This window comes from Mizuhopecten yessoensis, unplaced genomic scaffold (genome assembly GCF_002113885.1).
Source record: "Mizuhopecten yessoensis strain PY_sf001 unplaced genomic scaffold, ASM211388v2 scaffold9683, whole genome shotgun sequence".
NCBI classification, from domain to species: domain Eukaryota; kingdom Metazoa; phylum Mollusca; class Bivalvia; order Pectinida; family Pectinidae; genus Mizuhopecten; species Mizuhopecten yessoensis.
In genome coordinates this window covers 482,008-500,917 of record NW_018408170.1, presented here as the reverse complement: position 1 = coordinate 500,917, position 18,910 = coordinate 482,008, and the positions used below count along the sequence as shown (strand labels likewise).

At 40.6% G+C, this 18,910-nt stretch overlaps 1 protein-coding gene across 2 annotated transcripts in view; it reads left to right on the top strand.

The window, feature by feature from the left end:
- The window catches only part of LOC110458641, an 18,930-nt gene extending 1,481 nt beyond the window's left edge, over nucleotides 1-17,449 (top strand). For both annotated transcript variants that reach the window (XM_021510432.1, XM_021510433.1), the window contains exons 2-6: nucleotides 5,214-5,315; nucleotides 6,877-6,969; nucleotides 8,994-9,148; nucleotides 10,901-10,980; nucleotides 16,620-17,449. In XM_021510432.1, coding sequence (XP_021366107.1) covers nucleotides 5,216-5,315; nucleotides 6,877-6,969; nucleotides 8,994-9,148; nucleotides 10,901-10,980; nucleotides 16,620-16,764 — 573 coding nt within the window. In that variant the 5' untranslated portion in view covers nucleotides 5,214-5,215 and the 3' untranslated portion in view covers nucleotides 16,765-17,449. The remainder of the gene's footprint in view (nucleotides 1-5,213; nucleotides 5,316-6,876; nucleotides 6,970-8,993; nucleotides 9,149-10,900; nucleotides 10,981-16,619) is intronic.
- Nucleotides 17,450-18,910: the final 1,461 nt, after the last annotated feature.

Genomic DNA, 18,910 nt, shown 5'->3' with positions numbered 1-18,910 from the left:
ATTTGTTATGGTTTATAATGGCAAATGATACTTTGAATATTACATGTTGATAACTTGATTGGAATTATAACCCTAAGTTGACAGTTTGATACTTTGTAAATTTTGAGCCATCCCTACCACAAAGGGCTGTAGGGTGGGGCCCAATATGGAGTCTGTGTGCTAAAATAAAATTTCTTCATTTTCCTTGTTTAGAATCAGAGGTGCTAGTTTCAAATACTTTTCAGTCTTAAATCTGCATGCTAGATATTGAATAAGGTGGTTTTATTGTTTTTTGTCACTTTGAATAATATTTCTGTTCATGTTAAAAACAAATCAACTCTCTGTATAAATATATCAGGTGACCGTTAAGGCCCATGGGCCTCTTGTTTTTTGTATATTTTTAGTCATGTGATTATGACCCTACTATTGTATGTAAAACAAAGAATTACATAAACAAGATTCATTTGGAGGCAAATTGTGCTCCATAAGATGACATTTAGCGCTAACACAGAGCTGGAAGCAAGGAACCTTCTAAAAATCGAAAATTAGCGTGGTGTTTTTTCGTTTTTATTTTCATCAAAAAGTTTTGGGTCGGGGGTAAAAAGCTAGGGTCGGTCGGGAACCCTAAACAGACACCTTTTTTTTTTTGCCTAATAATAAAATAAATCTTATACTTATAGCCGATATGTACGTTATGATAAAATATAGCTAATAAATATAACTAATATATATATATACTTAATGACAATATATATACTTAATGACAAAATATATACTTAATGACAAAATATATCTAACAATTATATCAAACAATTATAACAGCATATACGTTATAGTTATAACTAATATCACGGAATTAGATTCAGTCCGTGCTAATATATATAATGGTAATAGTCATTACTTAATGGTAATAGTTTAGTTGAGAGCATACAAATTTGCATCTTCACACTTTTTTGTCATCACATCTTGTTAAAATCGATCAACATCTTTCATCAACTAAAAGTAAAAACAACATTGGTAGACTATACACCCATGGTGTTTACACGGCGCTTGCTAGAAGCCATACAGTTTCAAATGCACGAGGTAATAAGATAAACAAAAGACAGTGATTGTAATGTGTCTTAAATAGCAATCTTACTCCGTATGTTTACACAGGTGTATTTCGTTTTAGACAACATGTCAAATGAAAAGACAACAAAATGTACAATTTGATGTATGTTTTAATTTTTGATTTTATTTCTTTGAATTAGTAACATGAATTATCCATTATATAAATAAATTTTATTTAAAATTTAATTCCAAATGAACATGAATCATATATATATAATATGAGGCCAGAACAACTAAGAATACGGGGTCGTATGTAAATGATTAGTGTCAAAACATATATTGTGTACCGTATGAAATTGTTACATTTTTGTACTTTTTTTTACCAAATAAACTTGAATTGAATCGACAAGACAAAAACACTCCGAGACATTTAAAATCATAACATCAAACTGATATATATTCAAAACAGCTTTTTTCCAATAATAATTAACAATTTAGCCGATCAAATATTGTGTTTTTGCGGATGATTTGGACAATTTCAAAAGCAGACTAAAAAAATCTGACTAGTGCAGCATACCTCCTCCCTGAGTGATACCCCTCCCTGGGTGATACCCCCTCCCTGAGTGATACCCCCTCCCTGGGTGATACCCCTCCCTGAGTGTTACCCCCTCCCTGAGTGATACCCCTCCCTGGGTGATACCCTCTCCCTGAGTGTTACCCCTTCCCTGGGTGATACCCCCTCCCTGAGTGACACCCCCTCTTTAAGTGATACCCCCTCCCTGGGTGATACCCCTTCCTGATTGATACCCCTCCCTGAGTGATACACCCTCCCTGATTGATACCCCCTCCCTGAGTGATACCCCCTCCCAGGGTGATACACCCTCCCTGAGTGATACCCCCTTCCTGAGTGATACCCCCTCCCTGGGTGATACCCCCTCCCTGAGTGATACCCCCTCATTGAGTGATACCCCCTCCCTGGGTGATTCCCCTCCCTGATTGATACCCCCTCCCTGAGTGATACCCAATCCCTGGATGATACCCCCTCCCTGAGTGATACCCCCTCCCAGGGTGATACACCCTCCCTGAGTGATACCCCCTCCCTGAGTGATACCCCCTCCCTGAATGATACCCCTCCCTGGGTGATACCCCCTCCCTGAGTGACACCCCCTCTTTAAATGATACCCCCTCCCTGGGTGATACCCCCTCCCTGAGTGACACCCCCTCTTTAAGTGATACCCCCTCCCTGGGGGATACCCCCTCCCTGATTGATACCCCCTCCCTGAGTGATACCCCCTCCCTGAATGATCCCCCTCCCTGGGTGATACCCCCTCTCTGGGTGATACCCCCTCCCTGAGTGATACCCCATCCCTGGATGATACCCCCTCCCTGATTGATACCCCCCTCCCTGAGTGATACCCCCCTCCCTGAGTGATACCTCCTCCCTGGGTGATACCCCCTCCCTGGGTGATACCCTTCCCTGAGTGATAACCCCTCCCTGATTGATACCCCTCCCTGATTGATACCCCCTCCCTGAGTGATACCCAATCCCTGGATGATACCCCCTCCCTGAGTGATACCCCCTCCCTGAGTGATACCCCCTCCCTGAGTGATACCCCCTCCCTGGGTGATACCCCCTCCCTGGGTGATACCCCCTCCCTGAATGATACTCCCTCCCTGAGTGATACCTCCTCCCTGGGTGATACCCCTCCCTGAGTGATAACCCCCTCCCTGAGTGATACCCCCTCCCTGGGTGATACCCCCTCCCTGGGTGATACCCCTCCCTGAGTGATAACCCCTCCCTGATTGATACCCCCTCCCTGAGTGATACCCCCCTCCCTGGTTGATACCCCCCTCCCTGAGTGATACCCCCTCCCTGGGTGATACACCCTCCCTGAGTGATACCCCCTCCCTGAGTGTTATCGTCTGAATTGAATTCGACTCAGTATCTACACGTGCACCGATATACAGATGCAAAGATTACAGCAAACACTCTAGTGAAGGCCTAACTCAAATGGTGAAACCGTTGGGCCTTAAGCCTCTTGTAGTCATTAGGCGACCATAGCACACACTGACACTGCTATGAATTCATTCATAATCTAGTAGCCATCCTCCCTGAACAGTATTTGAAACAAGACACCAGCAAAGTAAGAACGAAGCAGACAAAAACATTCAATAGTTCTTCTTCTTCTTCACAATCATGTGCATCATTCATAAGAATATTGTCAGACAGTTTGCACATAGCGGGGGGTCACAACTATCCACGATAGCCAATGTACAATTAAAACGAGTTAAAAACAGATCTATCATCTTCTGTCTAGTTGAAGGTGGATGCCAGTGGGATCTTGCTGATGCTGTGGCGATAGACAATGAGCGTAAGACTAAGTAAGGCCTGCCGCCCCAAGCACCAACGTTCAAAACTGAACCAAGCTCAGACTCGTACAGATACATAGTTTGGAATAGGATGCAATCAACAAAGGGCTTATGTTCCAATTGCAGCCAACTGTTAAGGAATTAATTAAGATATTATATAAATGGTGCTACCAGGATTGGCCTTGAGATCTGTCCCCATCCTGACAGATCTAGTCCCCTGGTCATAATACAGAAAAATCTGGGATCCCAATCCTAATGATTTATAAATGCTGAGCATGAAGACTGATACTATCAAGATTTGCTCTGGAGACTGGCCCTAACCCCCGGGATCTTCTTTGCAATACTACATTTAAATACTATATTTTCTGAAATTTGACATGGTGATACACTGTGAAATGTAGATGTGCAAAAGGGGTTAAAAAATTTACTGAGGCTGAGGTCAAGGTCATCATACTGGTCATGTTTACTAAAAATAGACAATTTTGGGTACCGTTCTCGGAGTCCAAACGTCTAATCTTTTTGAAATTGGACATGGTGATACACTAATATTTAGATGTGCAGTAGGGGTTTAAAAAGTCCAAGGTTGACCTATAGCTATCACCACGTGTGTTGACTTTGGAAATATGTTTCATATTTTGTTCTTATTTTACTTGCAGAAAAGCTTTGTGACATTTGAAGAAACTCAAGTTCCTCATTATTAAGCAGGCATTAATGCAGGGATACAAAGTATAAATAAGTCCCTTTGTTTTGAAACGGGAAAATATGCACTGTAGGCGCATAATATACATAATATACAACACTTGATATACCGCCATATCTAGCTATCATAAGCTACTCTAAAGTGCTTTACAGTACATAAATATATATTAATCAATACAATATTGAGGAATTCGCAGGAGCTGCCTTATCAGGCACTAACTGCTAGTCCTATGCCACCTGGCTAATATCTCCCTATGTGTGTATACCTGTGTGTGGGCTAGAGATGTAATGTGTTCTGTTTGTAGTGGGACCGTGCTTCCAACGACATCATTTATAGTGCCACCTCACTTGAATGCTATAGAACAGATACGGCACCATCCACCCCTGACCATTTCATACTCCACCTGGGTTGTTGGGGTTGTGTGGGCAGGAGAAAAATACTTTCTCTGAATATCCATGCATAGGACGACTTCAGGGATCAAACCCTGGGCGCCTGCATGGAAGGCCGGAGTGTTAGCCACTCGACCAATCTGCCCATGACCCGCAGGCCACCCAGTGAGGGGCCCAGCTGGAGCTACGGGGAGAGTACAAGAGGATAACATTTTCAATTTTTGTTTATTGCTATTCATTATAAACATTTTGAATCAATCATCGAATATTCATTTGAATAAAGCATGTATGTTCCTGTTGTGATATTGTATACCATTAACAGGGTCAGCTATAAAGTGTCGTAAAATATCGGCAATGACAGCATACACACAAGGAAAATGAACTAAATTACTTGGTCATGAAACTAACAGGAAATAGAAACAAAATTTAATACAAAACAGATATTCATGTGGTAGTACTTTAGTTACAAGTTTGAGAATTTTTAACTAAAATAGGGCAAAATAAAGTTAAGATAGGGGAAATAATGCCAAAGTTGAAGAGGGGAATTGACCCATATTCAGTTATAAAAAGGCCTGTATATATCCATGTTAAGTGTTTGAAAGGTTTTTAGATAAATTTGTACTGCTTATTAATAAAAAAAAATGTGTTTCAAGAATAATTGTTATGAATTTTTACAAGGCCATAATTTTGAAATTTATGGGGTTTTTTTTTATGATTTTCATCAGGAATGCCACGAAAGAGCAGAAAATCTAGAGCTACCAGTGAACGAATCCAACGTGCAAAGCAGCTCAGTGAATCTTCATGCCCCGGAGAGCGTTCCACGGAGGGTAAATATTAGGTGACCTCGGGGTGTCAAACGATCCCTTTTAGAGCCTTCTCTTACTGAAGCTTGTTGGGTAAATTCCAACTGCAAGCAGCCACATGTTCATGACAAGTTTAGCCCCACTTTGTTGAAAAAGGGAATGGTGGGGAGGAGGAATGGCTGGGAGGGGGGATGGTTGGGTGGAGAAATGGCTGGAAGGGGGAATGATTTGGTGGAGAAATGGCTGGAAGGGGGAATGGTTTGGTGGAGAAATGGCTGGGAGGGGGAATGGTTTGGTGGAGAAATGGCTGGGAGGGGGGGGAGGAGGAATGGTTTGGTGGAGAAATGGCTGGGAGGGGGAATGGTCAGGAAGGGAATAGCAGGGTGGAGGAATGGTCAGGAGGGGGAATGGTCAGGAGAGGGAATGGCCCGGAGGGGGAATGGCTGGGAGGAGGAATGGCCAGGAGGGGAAATGGTCAGGAAGGGAATGGCAGGGTGGAAGAAAGGTGAAAAAGAGGAATGGCCGGGATGGGGAATGGAGAGGGAATGACAGGGATGAAGAATCAGTGTGGTGTAGGATTACTATGTACATTTTTGTTTTGTAATCTGCTTCAATTTACTATATGTGTGTATGTGTGCTGGAGACAGAGTATGTTGGTGTATTTGCATCCTTGTGATAGCGCAGATCTGATGTCAACATTATAGTGCTGTCTTACTGAAATACCATGCCGATGGCACCAGGCACAGCATTCCACCCAGTCACATTATACTGACAATGGGTGAACCAGTTGCTTTCAATCCCTAATTGCTGAACATAAGGCAGAGAATAACAACTACCATTTTTAAGGACTTTGGTATGTCCCTGCATGGGGACAGATCCCATTGCCTTCCTTACCTGGGCAAGTGTTCGACATTAAAGCTAAGAGTCAGGTATCGCCAAGCTAGGCACTACGAAACAAATCATAATATTTAGAAAAGAGAGAATTTTAAAAATCCTATATATCGCATGGGTGCAGCAGTTTTATTTTGGTCACTTTCGTGTCCCCAATTCTGCAGGGGAAGGGGTTGGGGGTTGCTGTCCCTGGGTGCTCTTGATTGGTCAGCGACCTGCCTTTATCAGATCCTAGCTTGAACATGGAGTGTATGGCGCGTATAGTGATCACTCTGTCTAGTTGGCTTCTACCCCAAAGGTGATGTACAACATCTCTTCAACTTCTGAACCCGATTACATTCTGGTGCTTATATTATCTGTCAATGATAAAAGGACCAATTTTGAAGTAAAAGACTCAATAGCTGGCACAGGTAATCGTATGAACCTTTCTCTGATTTGAGGATGTATAGCAGAACATATACATGACCCCCATTCACTTTACTGGAGTCTGCTAATGAGTAATCCTGGGATCCCGGACCTCTGACTCGGAAATCTTACAATATGTCTGTTGAGTTATTGCAGTCAGGAGGACCTTGGATATTTAGCCTAGTTAGCATAGGGCATATATTGAAACCTTATGATTACTATACCTCCAGTTGAGGATCTATTGTAACATATATTGACTTCAATTTTTTTTTTTATTGCATTGGTTCAGTAAGGAAACAGAGGAGCAGATGTTCTAAATCAGTTGCCATTGAACGGATGAAGCTGGAGCGCCCAGAATATCTGGGAGACACTTTGTACTTTGGTGAGAATTCCATCCAAGATAATCATAATCATGTGACTACAAGTTGTCACCACCTTCCCTTGTAGCTCTGGGGTAAATCTTCTATTGACCAATCAGAAGCTAGGTGACCACAGGTTGTCACCACCAGACCTTAGGGAACCTTCTCCTATAGCTCTGGGGTAAATCTTCTATTTACCAATCAGTAGCTAGGTGACCACAGGTTGTCACCACCTGACCTTAGAGGACCTTCCCTTATAGCTGTGGGGTAAATATTCTCTTGACCAATCAGAAGCTAGGTGACCACAGGTTGTCACCACCAGACCTTAGGGAACCTTCTCCTATAGCTCTGGGGTAAATCTTCTATTTACCAATCAGTAGCTAGGTGACCACTGGTTGTCACCACCTGACCTTAGAGGACCTTCCCTTATAGCTGTGGGGTAAATATTCTCTTGACCAATCAGTAGCTAGGTGACCACAGGTTGTCACCACCAGACCTTAGAGAACCTTCTCTTATAGCTGTGGGGTAAATCTTCTATTGACCAATCCGTAGCTAGGCGACCACAGGTTGTCACCACAAGACCTTAGCGAACCTTCCCTTATAGCTGTGGGGTAAATCTTCTATTGACCAATCAGTAGCTAGGCGACCAAAGGTTGTCACCACCAGACCTTAGAGAACCTTCTCTTATAGCTGTGGGGTAAATCTTCTATTGACCAATCCGTAGCTAGGCGACCACAGGTTGTCACCACAAGACCTTAGCGAACCTTCCCTTATAGCTGTGGGGTAAATCTTCTATTGACCAATCCGTAGCTAGGCGACCACAGGTTGTCACCACAAGACCTTAGCGAACCTTCCCTTATAGCTGTGGGGTAAATCTTCTATTGACCAATCCGTAGCTAGGCGACCACAGGTTGTCACCACAAGACCTTAGCGAACCTTCCCTTATAGCTGTGGGGGAAATCTTCTATTGACCAGTCAGAAGCTAGGTGACCACAGGTTGTCACCACCAGACCTTAGGGAACCTTCGCCTATAGCTCTGGGGTAAATCTTCTATTTACCAATCAGTAGCTAGGTGACCACTGGTTGTCACCACCTGACCTTAGAGGCCCTTCCCTTATAGCTGTGGGGTAAATATTCTATTGACCAATCAGTAGCTAGGTGACCACAGGTTGTCACCCCCAGACCTTAGAGGACCTTCCCTTATAGCTGTGGGGTAAATCTTCTATTGACCAATCCGTAGCTAGGCGACCACAGGTTGTCACCACAAGACCTTAGCGAACCTTCCCTTATAGCTGTGGGGTAAATCTTATATTGACCAATCAGAAGCTAGGTGACCACAGGGTGTCACCACCAGACCTTAGCGAACCTTCCCTTATAGCTATGGGGTAAATCTTCTATTGACCAATCAGAACCTAGGTGACCACAGGTTGTCACCACCAGACCTTAGCGAACCTTCCCTTATAGCTATGGGGTAAATCTTCTATTGACCAATCAGAACCTAGGTGACCACAGGTTGTCACCACCAGACCTTAGAGAACCTTCCCTTATAGATGTGGGGTAAACATTCAAGTGACCATTTTGTAGCTAGCTAGATAACCAGGGGTTGCGGATTGCCACCTTCAAGCCTTATAGAGCTTTCCCTTTCATTTTAAAACCTCTGACTGCCTCTTGGTGTACAAAATCTTCCAGATCTGTAAATCCTACCCTCAAAAATATAATCGATTGGGAACACCAATTTCTCTTATAATACTGATGAACAAGTTTCTATCGAGTCTCCTAAAAAGTTGAGCACTTCAGCAGAATGTTTGTCAACAACAAGACATCAAGAAGGTGTTTTTTTTTGTCTTAAATATGTTTTTCCATGTTTATCGTTTATCTGACGGTTTACATCTCTGAAAATTATAAAAAAAAATATAGAAATATTAACAGCATGACACATTTAGTTGGTTACATGACCATAATATTCATAAGTAATTTTCATAGAAATAACGAAGATTTTTTATCTGCAACTTTAAGAAAGAAATTCATGATTGTATTTATGTTTCAGCTAACATCAAGGGTGAACCATACGTCACCCAGGCGTTAGGTATACTGCAGAGTTATGATGCTGTCATGGAAAAGTTGGGCAGTCCTCTCCAAATGCATGATATATCTTCTGATCCAAATGAAAACATGATTGATAGATTGGCTGGCAAAGTCCAGGTAATCGGTCGCACAGGAAGACAAAATCCTAAACTCTGATAGATTGGCTGGCAAAGTCCCGGTAATCGGTCGCACAGGAAGACAAAAACCTAAACTCTGATTGATTGGCTGGCAAAGTCCAGGGAATCGGTCGCACAGGGAGACAAAATCCTAAACTCTGATAGATTGGCTGGCAAAGTCCAGGTTATCGGTCGCCCAGGAAGACAAAATCCTAAACTCTGATAGATTGGCTGGCAAAGTCCAGGTTATCGGTTGCACAGGAAGACAAAATCTTAAACTCTGATGTCAAAATATTGATCTGTTGGTCATTCAGAAGTTCAAAAGTTTTTTAACTCACCTTGTTTCCAAATAACCAAAAGGCAAAGGATGATGACATTTTGCCAGTGATATGCTGGGATGAAGGGACATCAATTTTGTTGAAATCTTGAACCACTTTCAAGGTCACAGGGGTCAAATTTGTTGAAAACTTTCAACAGAATAGCCAAGAGATCTAGGATGATATTTGGTCAGTAGCATGCTGGGATATACAGAGCTATTAATTTTGTTGAAATCTTGAACCACTTTCAAAAGCATAGGTCAAAACTGTCAAAACCTATAAATAACATTTTCTGGTATTAAACCAAGAAACCTACAAAGTGAAGAGTTGATATTTTCCCAGCAGCATACTGGGTTGAATGGTTATACAGATAATAGGTCTTTATAAAATTTGACCTCTGTAACCTTGAAAATGGGTCGAAGATTTCAAGAAAATTGATAGCCCTGTATCCTAGCAGGCTACTGGCATAATTCATCACCCCCTGCCTCCTGGTTTTTCAGGTATATGTTATTAAACTTCCAAATAACCTAGAGATCTATAAACAAGGATGATCACACGGTTAGACACGAACGATTATTGCTTGATAGTCCACAGGACTAGTTGAATAGATTATTTACTAGTCCTTCATCAATGTAACCAGTCCAAGATTCCTGATAAGGAAACCTCACAATCTACAGCGCGAAACATCAAAAATAATCGACTGTAGGGGACTTAAAATAACTACTGCCATAAAAATATGGTGAAGTTTTACGTTTTTTTTTACAATTAGTAGCATGCAATATATCTTATTTTAAGCAGTTTTCTAAATTTTAAAAAGGACTATTTTTATTTTATAATCATATTTTCACAAGTCCAAAGGACCAGTCAGTTAGGTTAGGTGATTCACTAGTCCAACTCCTTGCTGAAATCTACTAGTCCAGGTCTAGCAGACTAGTGCTAGTGTCGACCCCTAGATGATATTTCGTGGTAGGACAAGAGGCTTACGAGTTTGTTCAAATGAAAAAAGGGTTCTTACACCAGTAAAATAAAAGTTCAATACGCAATGAAAATTCTATGACAGAATGCGTCCCACAAAGCTATCAGTGAATTTTCCTTTACATTTCTTCATTAACATGAACACTGATGCATGTGTCAAAGGGGTTGTATCACAGAGGGGGGTGGGGGGTTCACAGTGTTTTGTCAAACTATTTGTTAAGTGTGTTTTAAAATGCATGGGGATTTACTTGATTGATTCTTCTTGTGAATTGTCAATTTTGGATTAACTGCTGTCCTTGACAATATATGAACAATGTGATTCGTTGTTAACCCTTTCACCACTGTACACCATTATGAACTCATCCGGATCAATGCATGGTAGAATTTACTGAAGTTACACAGGGTTGAAAGGGTTAATTATCACAGAGTAAAGTCTTTAACCATTTTTTTTTTTTATTCAGGTGAAGATTCCTTTGACAGGGTCAAAAGGATCCTCAGCATATTTGTACATCTGGGCAAGGAGACCGCCAATAACTGGGACGTAAGTACATACTATACCTGACCTGTAAATGGGCATACTTGCCAACCCTCCCTGTTTAGGAGGGAGACTCCCGATTTTGGACCCTAAAAGTTAGCATTGTCAACCTGTGAATTTGCTTAACTATTCCTATTTTTTAAGTTCTGATGATTTCATCTGAAAGAACAGCCTAAAAGATGTCATTTAAAAGTGCTTTTCTCCCACTAGGGTGTACATACCCCGCATCTTATTTATGCTCTTTATTATGAGTACACACCATCTCCCCGATTGAAATTTTAAAATGTTGGCAAGTATGAATGTGGGGAGGGGGTGCTAGTCCTAAACACAGTATAATGTGTGTTGTGGGTTATTGGTGAGGGGAGGGGGTACTAGTCCTAAACACAGTATAATGTGTTGTGTGGGTTATTGGTGAGGGGAGGGGGGGCTAGTCCTAAACACAGTATAATGTGTATTGCGGGTTATCTGTGAGGGGAGGGGGTGCTAAAAATACCCGCACCAGAATCCCCATTTACTATGGAATACCTTTCACCAGAATCCCCATTAACTATAAATACCTGCACCAGAACCCCTCTATACTATAGAATACCCTCACCAGAACCCCTCTATACTATAGAATACCCTCACCAGAACCCCTCTATACTATAGAATACCCTCACCAGAACCCCTCTATACTATAGAATACCTTCACCAGAACCCACACCATCTCCCCGATTGAAATTTTAACATGTTGGCAAGTATGAATGTGGGGAGGGGGTGCTAGTACTAAACACAGTATAATGTGTGTTGTGGGTTATTGGTGAGGGGAGGTGGTGCTAGTCCTAAACACAGTATAATTTGTGTTGTGGGTTATTGGTGAGGGGAGGGGGTGCTAGTCCTAAACACAGTTTAATGTGTGTTTTGGGTTATTGGTGAGGGGAGGGGGTGCTAGTCCTAAACACAGTGTAATGTGTGTTGTGGGTTATTGGTGAGGGGAGGTGGTGCTAGTCCTAAACACAGTATAATTTGTGTTGTGGGTTATTGGTGAGGGGAGGGGCGGCTAGTCCTAAACACAGTATAATGTGTATTGCGGGTTATTTGTGAGGGGAGGGGGTGCTAAAAATACCCGCACCAGAATCCCCATTTACTAAAGAATACCTTTCACCAGAATCCCCATTAACTAAAAATACATGCACCAGAATCCCCATAAACTATAAATACCTGCACCAGAATCCCAATTTTCTATAGAATATCTTTCACCAGAATCCCCATTTACTATAGAATACCTTTCACCAGAATCCCCATTTACAATAGAATATCTTTCACCAGAATCCCCATTAACTATAAATACCTGCACCAGAATCCCCAATAACTATAAATACCAGCACCAGAATCCCCATTAACTATAGAATACCTTTCACCAGAATCCCCAATAACTATAAATATCCGCACCAGAATCCCCATTTACTATGGAATACCTTTCACCAGAATCCCCATTTACAATAGAATATCTTTCACCAGAATCCCTGTTAACTATAAATACCGGCACCAGAATCCCCATTAACTATAGAATGCCTTTCACCAGAATCCCCAATAACTATAAATATCCGCACCATAATCCCCATTTACTATGGAATACCTTTCACCAGAATCCCCAATAACTATAAATATCCGCCCCAGAATCCCCATTTACTATGGAATTCCTTTCCCCAGAATCCCCATTTACAATAGAATATCTTTCACCAGAATCCCCATTAAATATAAATACCTGCACCAGAATCCCCAATAACTATAAATATCCGCACCATAATCCCCATTTACTATGGAATACCTTTCACCAGAATCCCAATTAACTATAAATACCCACACCAGAATCCCCATTTACTTTAGAATATCTTTCACCAGAATCACTGTTAACTATAAATACCTGCCCCAGAATCCCCATTAACTATAAATACCTTTCACCAGAATCCCCAATAACTATAAATATCCGCACCATAATCCCCATTTACAATAGAATACCTTTCCCCAGAATCCCCATTTACAATAGAATATCTTTCAACAGAATCCCCATTTACTATAGAATATCTTTTACCAGAATCCCCATTAACTATAAATACCCGCACCAGAATCCCCATTTACAATAGAATATCCTTCACCAGAATCCCCATTTACAATAGAATACCTTTCACCAGAATCCCCATTTACAATAGAATATCTTTCACCAGAATCCCTGTTAACTATAAATACCTGCACCAGAATCCCCATTAACTATAAATACCCGCACCAGAATCCCCATTTACTATAGAATATCTTTCACCAGAATCCCCATTAACTATAAATACCCGCACCAGAATCCCCATTAACTATAAATACCCGCACCAGAATCCCAATTAACTATAAATACCCACACCAGAATCCCCATTTACTATAGAATATCTTTTACCAGAATCCCCATTAACTATAAATACCTTTCACCAGAATCCCCATTTACAATAGAATACCTTTCACCAGAATCCCAATTAACTATAAATACCCGCACCAGAATCCCAATTAACTATAAATACCCACACCAGAATCCCCATTTACTTTAGAATATCTTTCACCAGAATCCATATTTACTATAGAATACCTTTCGCCTGAATCCCCATTTACAATAGAATTCCTTTCACCAGAATCCCCATTAACTATAAATACCTGCACCAGAACCCCTCTATACTATAGAATACCCTCACCAGAACCACTCTATACTATAGAATATCTTTCACCAGAATCCCTGTATACTATAGAATACCCTCACCAGAATCCCCATTAACTATAGATTACCTTTCACCAGAACCCCTCTATACTATAGAATACCCTGACCAGAACCCCTCTATACTTTAGAATACCCTCACCAGAATCCCTCTATACTATATAATAACCTCAACAGAACCCCTCTATACTATAGAATACCCTCACCAGAACCCCTCTATACTATAGAATACCCTCACCAGAATCCCTCTATACTATATAATATCCTCACCAGAACCCCTCTATACTATATAATACCCTCAACAGAACCCCTATATACTATAGAATACCCTCACCAGAACCCCTCTATACTATAGAATACCTTCACCAGAACCCCTCTATACTATAGAATCCCCTCACCAGAACCCCTATATACTATAGCATTCCCTCACCAGAACCCCTCTATACTATAGAATCCCCTCACCAGAACCCCTCTATACTATAGAATCCCCTCACCAGAACCCCTCTATACTATATAAAACCCTCAACAGAACCCCTATATACTATAGAATCCCCTCACCAGAACCCCTCTATACTATAGAATACCCTCACCAGAACCCCTATATACTATAGCATACCCTCACCAGAACCCCTCTATACTATAGAATACCCTCATCAGAACCCCTATATACTATAGAATACCCTCACCAGAACCCCTGTATACTATAGAATACCCTCACCAGAATCCCTCTATACTATAGAATACCCTCATCAGAACCCCTATATACTATCGAATACCCTCAACAGAACCCCTCTATACTATAGAATACCTTCACCGGAACCCCTGTATACTATAGAATACCCTCACCAGAACCCCTGGATACTATAGAATACCCTCACCAGAACCCCTGGATACTATAGAATACCCTCACCAGAACCCCTGTATACTATAGAATACCCTCACCAGAACCCCTCTATAATATAGCATACCCTCACCAGAACCCCTCTCTACTATAGAGCACCCTCACCAGAATCCCTCCATACTATAGAATACCCTCAACAGAACCCCTCATACTATAGAATACCCTCACCAGAACCCCTCTATACTATAGAATACCTTCACCAGAACCCCTCTTTACTATAGATTACCTTTCACCAGAATCCCTGTAAACTATCGCATTGTTAACAAGATAAGTCATTTATCAAATAATGTCTTGTTAATTGAACACTGATAAAAGGCTTTTTGCATGACTACTATTGACCAAAACAAAGACAAGGGTTTTTATTTAGAACTCAGGATCTTTTTAAAAATAAATTTGCACCGTTTTCAATATATATATATTTACAGCCCCTTGTGGTATTGTCATATTTAAATAGTTAAACAGACTTCATATTGTTTACTATTAATGGTAATATATTTGCTGCACTTACTCCAACCTAGGTCTTTCCAAATCAAATGAGATTTTGAACAGTTCTTTGTCATATATATAGTATTCATCACATATGTTTCTGGAGTTTTATACTTTTAGCCCACCATCATCTGATGGTGGGCTATTCAAATCACCCTGCGTCCATGGTCCGTCGTCTGTCCGTCGTCCGTCGTCCATCCTTAAATAATTCTTGTTATCGCTATTTCTCAAGAAGTACCAGAGGGATCTTTCTCAAATTTTATATGTTGGTTCCCCTTGGTCCTTAGCTGTGCAGGGCAATTTTAGAGACTGATCGGATAAACAACATGGACAACAGGCAGCCATCTTGGAGTTTGATAGTGTAGGTTTGTTACCGCTATTTCTCGGGAAGATCTATAGAGATCTTTCTTAAATTTTATATGTAGGTTCCTCTTGGTCCTAGCTGTGCAGGCCAATTTTAGAGACTGATCGGATAAACAACATAGCTGACAGGCAGCCATCTTGGATTTTGATAGTGTAGGTTTGTTACCGCTATTTCTCGGGAAGATCTATAGGGATCTTTCTTAAATTTTATATGTAGGTTCCTCTTGGTCCTAGCTGTGCAGGGCAATTTTAGAGACTGATCGGATAAACAACATGGACGACAGGCAGCCATCTTGGATTTTGATAGTGAAAGTTTGTTATCGCTATTTCTTGGGAAGTACCAGAGGGATCTTTCTCAAATTTTAAATGTAGGTTCCCCTTGATCCCTCGTTGTGCGTATTATATTTTGAGACTGATCATAAAAACAAAATGGAATAAAAGAACTAAACAGATCTTTCTCATATTGCAATGATCGATTCTATTTCTTTCACATTAAGTACTGTACTAGTAAACATGTGAAATGACAAACTCACTTTGAAGGTTGGCTTTCATACACATCAGTATTAAGTTTAGATCAAAAGTTACCTCAAGGTGCATTTACTGTTAACATGACTCGATCAAACAGATTAGAGGAAAGAAGGGAAAAGATCGAACTGACAAAGAACTAATGAAGATGGTACAATGTTGGGCGCCAAGATCCCTCTGGGATCTCTTGTTTAAGTTTATTTATGAAGAGAAACATCAGTGAATCTACAGTATCTTCCTAATATCTTATTACGAGCCAATCTGGAATACACCAATATACTGTAAACATACATATTTTAGCGCTTTTCAAAATTATGAATGCACTAACTGAAGTTCTTGTATATTGTTCTCTAGTGCATATTTTCTGGTTGCGCCAATTCATCAATGCACAAAATCTGTTAAAATTTGATAATGCGCTAAAATTAGAATGCACTAAAATAAGTAAATTTACAGTATATCTGTCATGTTTTCATCAGTTATTATTTCCCGCTACCAAATTCAAGTCCTGATAGAATTAAGAATGTATGAAGCAATGGACAATTATCTTAACATACCAGTCATTGATACTAAGGAATTCGAAGATGTTATCTCCTTTGTTTGAAGTTGAAATAAAATTGTAGCCATTACATTTTTCAGAACCCGGAAGAAAGAAATTAAAAATTGGACCTTAAAGCAACTAGATATAGAGCTGGGGCCATTGCATGGCTGGACATTCTATGTGAATACCGATCTATGTAACAGTGATGAAACACTACAAATCAGGTTTTCACATTCCAGATGATTTTTGGGGTAATATGCGATTAGAATAAAACAAGGTTACAAGTCAGGAAGGTGGGGAAAGTTTATTGTGAAAACAGAAATGTACAATTGATGATGTCATTAGAAATAATAGTTACGGTAAATCTTCGGCCCAGTTCGAACAAAAATAAATTATTATAGTCAATCTTGTTCGCATCACACAAAATCAAAGCCGCTAAGATAAAAAGAATTTAAAATAATTTGAGTCAGCACCGAAAACAATCACGGCAAATTGTCAAGTCGTTGCAAAGGGACAGCTACGGCCTATTATGATATATTTGATAGTCATGGCGATGAATAACAGTACATACGTCTTTCTTATATTTACTTACATATATACATATAAAGGTATTTTGATAATTCAGACTCCACTATTTGATAAGGGGGACATTTCCAGAAACATTTCAGTTGATAAAAGTGGTCAGTATTTGTATTGTAGCCATATGTGAATGATGAAGATATGTTTTAGTGGTTGTGATATACCAGAACTTCTGAGAAGCTAGGCCTTTTGAGGTTTATGGAGCAGGAAATCTGCTAACGTTTTAAAAAATGTACAATATTGTAAGGTCATATTAGAAATCACCTTGTGCTCCTATTGTACCCAGCGCCAATGTGTTTCCTACATTTTCTGATTTTCATTTCAATGATATCATGGTGTATTTAGGGGTGAATGTTGTTGTACCTTATTGAAGGCTGTTCGTGTGATAGTGACCAAATGTTGTACCTTATTGAAGGCTGTTCGTGTGATAGTGACCGTAACTTGTACCTTTTTGAAGGCTGTACGTGTGATAGTGGCCGAATGTTGTACCTTATTGAAGGCTGTTCGTGTGATAGTGACCAGATGTGGTACCTTATTGAAGGCTGTTCGTCTGATAGTGACCGTAACTTGTTCCTTTTTGAAGGCTGTACGTGTGATAGGGGCCGAATGTTGTACCTAATTAAAGGCTGTACGTGGTGTGATAGTGGCCGAGTGTTGTACCTTATTGAAGTCTGTTCGTGTGATAGTGACCAGATGTGGTACCTTATTGAAGGCTGGACGTGTGATAGTGACCGACTGATGTACCTTATTGAAGGCTTTACGTGTGATAGTGGCCGGATGTTGTACCTTATTGAAGTCTGTTCGTGTGATAGTGACCAAATGTTGTACCTTATTGAAGTCTGTTCGTGTGATAGTGACCGTAACTTGTACCTTTTTGAAGCCTGTACGTGTGATAGTGGCTTAATGTTGTACCTTATTGAAGTCTGTTCGTGTGATAGTGACCGTAACTTGTTCCTTTTTGAAGGCTGTACGTGTGAAAGTGACCGAATGTTGTAACTTATTGAAGGCTGTACTTGTGATAGTGGACGAATGTTGTACCTTATAGAAGGCTGTACGTGTGATAGTAACCGAATGTTGTACCTTGTTGAAGGCTGTACGTGTGATAGTCACCGAATGTTGTACCTCATTGAAGGCTGTACGTGGGATAGTGGGCACGTGTTGTACCTTATTGAAGTCTGTTCGTGTGATAGTGACCGAATGTTGTACATTATTGAAGGCTGTACGTGTGACAGTGGCCGAATGTTGTACCTAATTAAAGGCTGTACGTGGTGTGATAGTGGCCGAATGTTCAGTCATTGTATATATCGCTTTATTGGATTCATGCTTGATATTAAATGTTTATTGATCTCAATATTAGCTGTCTTCTTTTGGTGCAGGAACTAGTAGAAGAAGGAACACAAACCCTAGATGGAGTCTGGGTTGAATGATAATAATAATAATTTGAGGTTCTTATATACCGCTTTATCACAACCTAGTTCATAGGTCGTTTCAAAGCAGTTCACAAATTATTATCTGTGGTTATAGGGCCTTTGTAACCAGCCAATTTCTTTCTCAACTCACATACAGCCGGTGCTGCCATTTTGACACCAACAGCTAGCATTCAACAATTCTAGCACTGCTCAACCACTTACTCATTTACAGCTGAGTAGACTGGAACAAGCGGAGTGAAGTATACCTACCACTAGACTACCGTGTCTCACAACCTTTCGGTCATGAGCTCGGCATCCTACCACTAGACTACCGTGTCTCACAACCCTTTGGTCACGAGCTCGGCATCCTACCACTAGACTATCGTGTCTCACAACCCTTC